This window comes from Colius striatus, unplaced genomic scaffold (assembly GCF_028858725.1).
Source record: "Colius striatus isolate bColStr4 unplaced genomic scaffold, bColStr4.1.hap1 scaffold_68, whole genome shotgun sequence".
NCBI classification, from domain to species: domain Eukaryota; kingdom Metazoa; phylum Chordata; class Aves; order Coliiformes; family Coliidae; genus Colius; species Colius striatus.
In genome coordinates, this window is record NW_026908537.1 from 88,068 (window position 1) to 97,749 (window position 9,682).

The window sequence follows — 9,682 nt, forward strand, 5'->3', positions numbered from 1 at the left end:
GTGTAAATAAACACATCCTCCAATGACTTTGATGGTAAGAACTTGCTCAACGTTATTTCTCAACCAAATACTTCCTAGGTAAGATGCACATCATCTAGGAAGAAGCTCTAAGGTACTGGCTCACAGCTCTCTCATCGTGCTGGCTTGATGGAAACACTGTCTTTAGTGGAACACAGAAGAAAGGCTGAGCAGGTGTCATGGTTTGCCACGACAGCCTTTTCTGGTGAGGGGGAAGGGGCTGTAAAGGTGGCTCCTGTAAGAAGTTGCTCACAACTCTCCCCTGCTCTGAGCCAGACCCACTGCTGGGGCTGAGCCAATGAGACTCCTCCACCATCACTTTTTAAGAAGGCAGAGGAAGTTTCTTCCTCCATCTTCTTCCTTCTTCTGCCCTTTGTTCTTCTTCTGGCTGGTGGAACTACTGCAAGGAGTAGGAACAGTGAGAGCAACAACCATGTGGGCTCCAAGGTCAGTGATGAAAGAGAGGAGGAGGTGTGCTGCAGCAGAGACTCCCCGGCATTCTATGGAGAGACCTGGTGACGCTGAGGTTTGTTTGCATTTCTTTAAAGACCCTGCATCACGGGCAGAGACTCATTTTGCTAAAGCTGACCCTGGACCAGGGGCAGCGATTCACTTCATTAAAGGCCCCGAGCCAGGGACAGTGACTATGGCTGGAAGAGGCCGTGTCCCGTGGGAGGGACCCAGTATCCACAGCTGTAACTCTGGGGAGGAGCCCACGACAAAAGCAGCTCATTCAACTTATGCCCAGAAGAGGCCTTGTCCCGAGAGAGGGACCCTGTAACTGCAGAAACTGCAACCATGGTGAAGAATCCACACCAGAGACCTTCACCAAGGACTGTGTCCCGTGTGAGGAAACCTGTATGGGCAGAAGCCACAGCTGTTGGGAGCAACCCACCCCAGAGAAGTTGGTTCAGGACGGTGTCCCGGGGCAGGGACCCCGTGTTGGAGCAGGGGAAGAATGCCAGGAGTTGTTATCATCTGAGCAGAGAGAACGGGCAGAGCCCATCTGTGAGAGACTGAGCACATCCCCCATTCCCTGCCCCCCTGAGCCGCTGAGGAGGGGGGAGGGAGAGATCTGGGGAGCAGTGAGCTGGGCCTGGGAAGAAAGGAGGGCTGGGGGAGGGAGATCTTAAAGCTCTGCTTGTCATTTTCTCACCATCCTGCTCCCTTTTTGCTTTTATTCCGTTCTGTTTCTTGTAGAATAACCTTTCCTCCTTTCCTCTCTCAGTCGAGCACTGGAGTCGGTTTTGCCCAGAGCTGTACCTGGCAGCGAGCCCTCCCTGCCCTTGTCTCCATCCACAACAACCTTGGTGATCTTTTTACTCTGATTTCGCTGGGCCTCTGCCATCCTCACAAGGGTGGGGGTGGATGGAGGCACCGAGCAAGAGACTGTCGTGGTGCCGCTGTGCTGGCTGGGCCAAGCCACAACAACCACCAATGTCAGCAACCCCGTGCCTCTGGCACTTCATCCCTTCCTTACCATATTCTCCATGCTGAGCATTCTCTTTCACATGGCTCAGCTGTGTCTGTCACACAGTGACCTACCCACCCCATAAATCTTCCTCTTCCCTTTCTCCATCAAAGACATGCCAAAGTGGCTTTCCCAGAGCGCTGTTTTTACTCTTACTGACACCTGTGGGACAAAACCACCCCACGGGACTTCCTCAGCTGCGCCTCGCCGTGTCAAAACCGGCACCAGCCACAAGCAGAGGACACAAAGAGAGTCTCCAGAGCTACTGAATGCAAGCACAGAGCCAAAGGGATCACCCGTAGGGAAAAGTTCTCTGAGCAAAGTCGGCAGCTGTCAGTATTACTGTGTGAAACAACCTGACAGGTTGTTGCTGGGTGTCAGCTGCAAGGGCTGTTTTCTCTCTTCTGTCGCCTTTAGTATTTCCAAGGCATTTTGTCAGTGGCACAGCAAGTTCTTATCAAATGTTGTGCCTTCTCACCATCCCACTCTGGTTGCTGTTCTGATGGTGTTTTGTTCAAAAGGAGGTGGACTAACTAGATGTGGATTTCTTCTCCAAGCAGCCAAGTCTCTTTTGCCTGTGACTGTGACAAGAGTGCGGCTCCTCCCTGTCCTTGTCTCGATGCACAAGACCACAGAATCACAGAACCCCAGGGGCTGGAAGGGGCCTCGAAAGACCATCCAGTCCACCCCCCTTCCCCCCTCCCACCGCCAGAGCAGCACCACCCAGAGTAGGCCACACAAGAAGTCACCCAGGTGGGCCCTGAATGTCTCCAGAGAAGGAGACTCAACAACCCATCTGGGCAGCCTCACATGGAAGAAATCCTTCCCCGCAGTTCTTTTGCATCCCTTTTATTCACCACTCACACTCTCTTGGGCAATACCAGTCATGTACATGCAATAATGTGTCTGAGATACGCCCAGACCACACACAAACCCTGTTTTGTAACTGAAGAAGATTCAATGCATGTGAAGTGACGGGGAATCCACAAGCTGCTGTGAACAGGCCCATTTGACACGCCGTTCCCAGCAGTTGCATTGGTTCCTTAACGTCACAGTGCCAACCTTATACTCACGGGTACTGAAGGTCTGCGTTTATGGCACAGACCATTCCAATGCTCTTGCAAGAAGCTGTGGGGTGTCTGTGACATCAGAGGCCGTGCCAGCGGGGGGCAGCTATAAAGGGGCCCCGCGGGCAGCACGGGCCCAGTATGCGCTGGGACAGCGGTGAGCACATGCTGGGACAGCGGGGACGGCGCAGCCCTTGTGCCTCCCGCCTGCCTCGGCCCCTCTCCAACCGGCTCCCGCTCCTGGCCCCTGTTTTCCCCGCTGCCAGCTCCCTCCCTCCCACCCCACTGAACCCATTCTCTCTCTCTCCCTGCAGATCATGGCGCTCGTGCGCTTCTTCGCCAATCTGCTGTCGCTCTTCATCCCAGAGGCACAGCAGTGTTACGCCAGGATGAACGAGGCCGTGTTGAAGCAGAGAGAAGAGCAGTTGATCCAGCAGGCGAGAGAAATACTTGAGAGGCTGCTCATCAGCTCCAGTTTCCTGGTGCCGCCGAGGCAGCCGAGGCAGCCCGTCATTTCCTGGGAAGACCTGATCGGTGCTGCAGTCCTGGTCCTGCTCTTGGCACTGTACTGGTGGACCAGGAGAAGGAGCCCTGACACAGACGACAGCAGCAGTGAGGAGAGCTCAGGCAGTGACACACACTGCCAGGAGGCAGAAAGCGAAGGAGAAACTGCTGAAGACAGGCACCACGCTTTGATTTATGAGAGGCGCATGCAGTGGACAGTGCTCAGTCTGTGCTACACCAGCAGCACGGTGCAGGAGCTGCTGGATGACCTCCTCCATTTATTGCAAGGGCGCTTGGCCAACAGTTCCTCCCCGGAGCTGCAGCCAGCCATCGGCGTGGGCAGCGCCTTCGAAGGCTGGGATCCTTGCGACAGCGACGTCACATACCGCATGCTCGTGCCCCTGAAGGCCCCCCATGGCTACTCCTTCCACCTGGAGCCAGACTTTGCAGGGGATCTGCCGGGAAAGAACTTCTGCGTCCGTGTATCCCCGGAGTGCACCTGCAAAGCAGGGAAGTCGTCAGGAGACGCGCCGTGCTTCCTCCACCACCCTGAGGAGCCACGGAGGAGGAATCAGGGTCCCAGTCTCCTCGACACACTCTGCACTGGCCCTTACCTAGATGTTGATAAAACTGCCCTCTGGGTCCAGAACTTGGTGACGTCAGCCTGGGGGGAGCTGCCTCAGTCTCGCCGCTACCAGATGCAGCTGCAGCTCTCCAGACACTCCTGCAAGCTGAAGCTGTCAAACGCCTCCCGAGGACCTCTCTTTGTCGAGCTGCTTTTTGGCGTGCAGCAAGGTGACTCAGACATCTTTGTGAGCAGCCAGACTGCAGCAGGTTTCTTCACCCCAAGCACGACGTGGCCTGAGACCTGTGCTGTGGCAGAGGCCAAGTTCTTCAGGCACGTGGCCAGGAACGCCCCGGCTGGCAGCTACCACCTCAACTGCCTGCAGCTCTGCGCTCGCATGGTGCCAGGAACGGGCTTTTCCACCTATATCATCAAGACGGTTGTGATGCACCTCCTGGCCACCGCTCCCCTGTCAGGCTGGCGCAGGAGGTATCTGCTGCCGTGCCTGAAGGAAATCATGCGGTACCTGCGCCGCAGCGTGGAGGAGAAGCGCCTCAACCACTTCTTCTTTGGCAACCACAACGTGCCCGAGGAGATCGTCTTGCCTCCTGCCTTCCGAGAGGCCGAACCCGTCAACCTCTTCCAGCACCTGACAGACGATACGGCTGCCCACGCCGAGGCACTGCGTGACTGTGAGCAGCTGCAAGATCGGCTCACAGGACGGCTCATCCGTGAAGGATGAAAGAGGTCTTGAGGCACAGAGCTGTGGGGAGTGGGAGCCGATGCAGCTGAAGGGGCCATTGCCAGGAGTCTGGCAAGAGAGACTCGGCACTTCCCATTAGCGATCGCTCTCACTCCCTGAGGTGTCTCTGGCAGCTTCACCTTGTACACAGTTGCTTGTTTGAAGAAGCAGCTTGGCCAACAAGTCTTGAACCTCTTCCTCCTCCACCCAGGGCCAGTCCTCTGCTGTCCAGGCAATCCTACTCTCCTTGCTGGACTGGGCTTCCTGCGGGCTGCCCTTGGCTGTAAAGACTGAAGCAAAGAAGGCATTCAGTACTTGGGCCTTCTCTGCATCCTCGGTCACCAGGGCACCCTCTGTGTTCAGCAGCGGGGCCACATTCCCCCTCGTCCTCCTTCTGCTGCTGATGTACTAGAAAAATGCCTCATTGCTGTCCTTAACTTCCCTGGCTATGTTTCATTCTAGAAGGTCTCTGGCCTTCCTGGTTTCACCTCTGCTTGCCCTGGCAATGCTCCTCTACTCTTCCCAAGAAGCCAGCCTCTGTTTCCACCTCTCATAGATGGTTGAATGTTTGTTGTCACTATCAGCTGCAAATCCAAAGGCTGGGGTGGGCACATTTGGTGGAGAAATCCCCCGTGTTCCCCAGTGCTGCAATAACAATCCCTGCTTCACAGTCCCATTGGCTGTTGAGTCCTGACTGGCTGCTTCACAGCATCGCTGCTGGGGGAGGAGAAGGAGGAAGAGGAAGAAAAGAAAGAAAGAGGAAGAAAGGAGAAAGAAAAGGGAAGAAAAGAAGCCCCATTGTTGATGGAAGGGAAACACTGAGAAGTAGCAAAGGGAACCAAATGGGCACAGAAAGAACCAGTTAAAAATCAATGGGTGTAAGGGAACTAAAGAGAAAAAGGGAGAAAATGGGGACAGAGACTAAAAGGGATGTGGAAAGAGAAGAGAAGAGAAGAGAGGAGAGGAGAGGAGAGGAGGAGAGGAGAGGAGAGGAGAGGAGAGGAGAGGAGAGGAGAGGAGAGGAGAGGAGAGGAGAGGAGAGGAGAGGAGGGAAGGGAAGAGAAGAGAAGAGAAGAGAAGAGAAGAGAAGAGAAGAGAAGAGAAGAGAAGAGAAGAGAAGAGAAGAGAAGAGAAGAGAAGAGAAGAGAAGAGAAGAGAAGAGAAGAGAAGAGGGAAGGGAATGAGGAAAGGGAAGGGAACGAGGAAAGGCAAGGGAAAAAGGAAACAAATAGGGCAGCAAATGAATGAAAAGCAACAGACAAAATTAAAAGCAATTAAGGGAACGAGGGGAAAGTTGAAAATGAGCGTCAGGGAACCACAATGGACGTGCAGAATGGACATCTAATATACTTTGGCAAAGACATTGGAGGCAAAAAACCATCAGCATGTCAAGAATTGTTGTGCTCATAGTGGGGTCAGCACAAAGGACACGGGCAGCGAGTCAGAAGGAAACAGGCTGATTGATGCTGACATCTAAAGCGTGAGCATACACTACACTCCATCCACCAACCGCATCCAGTCATGGACAGTAACTAAGGAAGAGACATCGGCAGGTGCCTGAGTTCTCATCACCCAGACCCGCCGTGGCTGGGGAGCCCCAGTGCAGCCAGGACTTGCAGAACCTGTTGCTGCAACTGGGGAGTCCCACGCAGCGCGTCCACTCGTAGGGGAGGTCTCCAAGAAGGTCCAGCTCTTCTCTTCTTGAATCAACAACGTCACATCACTCCCAAAGCGGGAACAGCTGGTTGCACACTGCATTGAGATCCCCCCCGGAGCCTGGCCAGGGCTCAGGGAGGAACCAAGGGAGTTTCTTTCCCTGTTCGGCTCTGATCATGTATTTTCACGCCAGGCCAGACACCTGGTTTCATGACCTCGACAGTTGCCTCCAAACAAGCAAAGGAATCTCGTGGCATCTCTCTTCACTAACGATTCTATTCTGTCTGGCTACGTCTGTCACTAATCATCTCACGTATTTCACTGATAATCAGACACTCACTTCATCTCCTATTTGGCTGTGAGGTTCATTAGAGGTCAGCTTGAGTTTGGGGCCTGCTGCTCAGGCCTCAGCACTTCAGTTGGTCTTTTGACCTACAGGTGAACCCTCACAACATTTCTTTTCCTTTGTTGGCCACATAAAACATGAAATGAGACACGGAACAGAGATTAGAACAGTGACTGCAAAGCCACCAGGCATTGCCAGCCTGGGCCCACGGTCCTGTTCCATCCCGCCCTGGGCTCAAGATGTTGATCCATCATTTGGGTTGCAGCGGCCAAGCCAGCCAGGTGCCTTCTGAGGCACAGCCAATAGCTCCTCATAGTATGTGATGAGCAGCTCTGCCATCCACATTTGCTAACAGGAATCCACAAGTGATGACAAAGCATCTCCTTGACGTGGCCTGAGCAGAGCCGGGCCAAATACCAAGCCGAGGTTGCTGCCTGACGTGCTTTTCCTCATAGTCCTGCATAAATAGGGAAAAAACCACAAATCCCCAGGAGTTAGAGGGTTTTACCACTTCTGAAATATTTTAGATACTAAAATATTATGTCTAAAGGGGCCAAAAGTCAGTAGAAACCTGACCCTTCAGTGCAGCAGGGACTGACCCTTCAGTGCAGATGCACTGGGCAGCAGCTGGGACTGACCCTTCAGTGCAGATGCATTGGGCAGCAGCTAAGACTGACCCTTCAGTGCTGATGCATTGGGCAGCACCTGGGACTGACCCTTCAGTGCTGATGCATTGGGCAGCAGCTGGGTCTGACCCTACAGTGAAAATGTATTGGGCAGCAGCTGGGACTGACCCTTCAGTGCAGATGCATTTGCAGCAGCTGGGACTGACCCTTCAGTGCAGATGCATTGGGCAGCAGCTCAGACTGACCCTTCAGTGCAGATGCATTGGGCAGCAGCTGGGACTGACCCTACAGTGCAGATGTATTGGGCAGCAGCTGGGACTGACCCTTCAGTGCAGATGCATTTGCAGCAGCTGGGACTGACCCTTCAGTGCTGATGCATTGGGCAGCACCTGGGACTGACCCTTCAGTGCTGATGCATTGGGCAGCAGCTGGGTCTGACCCTACAGTGAAAATGTATTGGGCAGCAGCTGGGACTGACCCTTCAGTGCAGATGCATTTGCAGCAGCTGGGACTGACCCTACAGTGCAGATGCATTGGGCAGCAGCTCAGACTGACCCTTCAGTGCAGATGCATTGGGCAGCAGCTGGGACTGACCCTACAGTGCAGATGTATTGGGCAGCAGCTGGGACTGACCCTTCAGTGCAGATGCATTTGCAGCAGCTGGGACTGACCCTTCAGTGCAGATGCATTGGGCAGCAGCTGGGACTGACCCTTCAGTGCAGATGCATTGGGCAGCAGCTGGGACTGACCCTTCAGTGCAGATGCATTGGGCAGCAGCTAAGACTGACCCTTCAGTGCAGATGCATTGGGCAGCACCTGGGACTGACCCTTCAGTGCTGATGCATTGGGCAGCAGCTGGGACTGACCCTACAGTGCAGATGTATTGGGCAGCAGCTGGGACTGACCCTTCAGTGCAGATGCATTGGGCAGCAGCTAAGACTGACCCTTCAGTGCAGATGCATTGGGCAGCACCTGGGACTGACCCTTCAGTGCTGATGCATTGGGCAGCAGCTGGGACTGACTCTACAGTGCAAATGTATTGGGCAGCAGCTGGGACTGACCCTTCAGTGCAGATGCATTTGCAGCAGCTGGGACTGACCCTTCAGTGCAGATGCATTGGGCAGCAGCTGGGACTGACCCTTCAGTGCAGATGCATTGGGCAGCAGCTGGGACTGACCCTTCAGTGCAGATGCATTTGCAGCAGCTGGGACTGACCCTTCAGTGCAGATGCATTGGGCAGCACCTGGGACTGACCCTTCAGTGCAGATGCACTGGGCAGCAGCTGGGACTGACCCTTCAGTGCAGATGCATTTGCAGCAGCTGGGACTGACCCTTCAGTGCAGATGCATTGGGCAGCACCTGGGACTGACCCTTCAGTGCAGATGCATTGGGCAGCAGCTGGGACTGACCCTTCAGTGCAGATGCATTGGGCAGCAGCTGGGACTGACCCTTCAGTGCAGATGCATTTGCAGCAGCTGGGACTGACCCTTCAGTGCAGATGCATTGGGCAGCAGCTGGGACTGACCCTTCAGTGCAGATGCATTGGGCAGCACCTGGGACTGACCCTTCAGTGCAGATGCATTTGCAGCAGCTGGGACTGACCCTTCAGTGCAGATGCATTGGGCAGCAGCTGGGACTGACCCTTCAGTGCAGATGCATTTGCAGCAGCTGGGACTGACCCTTCAGTGCAGATGCATTGGGCAGCACCTGGGACTGACCCTTCAGTGCAGATGCATTGGGCAGCAGCTGGGACTGACCCTTCAGTGCAGATGCATTGGGCAGCAGCTGGGACTGACCCTTCAGTGCAGATGCACTGGGCAGCTGCTGGGACTGACCCTTCAGTGCTGATGCATTGGGCAGCAGCTGGGACTGACCCTTCAGTGCAGATGCATTGGGCAGCAGCTGGGACTGACCCTTCAGTGCAGATGCATTGGGCAGCAGCTGGGACTGACCCTTCAGTGCAGGTGTATTTGGCAGCAGCTGAGACTAAGGGCTTTCTAGACAGGTTGTTTTTCCCATCCCATTGGGTTAACACAGAGAATTGCCCCAGGGTTCCAAGAAAGCTCTTTTTTGTGGGGGCTCATTTTAGAGTTATTTCTGACTCCACCTCAGAGCTCAAGATCAGGGATCTCTGTTGAGACCTGCCCACCAGTCCATGGGGTAAGAAGCCCATTGTTATCCACTGCCTCCATGGTGAGAGTCCTCCTGAGAAATGCCAGTCTTGATGAGTGGATGGAGTTGCCACCAACCTTCCTGTATTCCTCGGAGCTATTCTTCAGAGCCTTCTCAATCAAGATGGTAGAGTTTGGCCTGGAAAGTTTGGTTCTGGACAGTGAGGGCCTGGAGGGCAGACACACCAATAAACACCCCAACCATGTTCTCACTCCTCTTCCACTCACATGAGGCAGCATGTGCTCTGAACCCACCAGGGAGCTGGGCAGGGCTTAGAAAGCCCTGCCATGGGCTGCTTGAATATGCAGTGCCTCAGGGAAGCCCGAAACCCCCGCAGCACCTGCGGCTGCTGACCCTGCCTGGCACTGCTCTGTGAAACTGTCACCCTGTTGTCTTGGGCTGCAGCAGAACAAGCCTGTCCTTCCTTCAGATTGCTGGCATTTCTATCTCAGGCATGAAAGAGCCCATTGGTGTGGATCCTGGAGTTAGAAAGAGGCAGGAGACAGCCCACCCCT

The 9,682-nt window shown here is 54.6% G+C and overlaps 1 protein-coding gene across 1 annotated transcript; it reads left to right on the forward strand.

Moving 5' to 3' along the window:
• Nucleotides 1–2,873: 2,873 nt before the first annotated feature.
• On the forward strand, nucleotides 2,874–4,367 carry LOC133629560 (inositol 1,4,5-trisphosphate receptor-interacting protein-like 1). The gene has a single exon (XM_062020197.1). The coding sequence runs from the start codon at nucleotides 2,874–2,876 to the stop codon at nucleotides 4,365–4,367; it is 1,494 nt and encodes a 497-aa protein (XP_061876181.1).
• Nucleotides 4,368–9,682: the final 5,315 nt, after the last annotated feature.

What these genes read in the sequence shown, in the direction of transcription:
- LOC133629560 (XM_062020197.1), top strand. Translation starts at nt 2,874, where the DNA reads ATGGCGCTCGTGCGCTTCTTCGCCAATCTGCTGTCGCTCTTCATCCCA.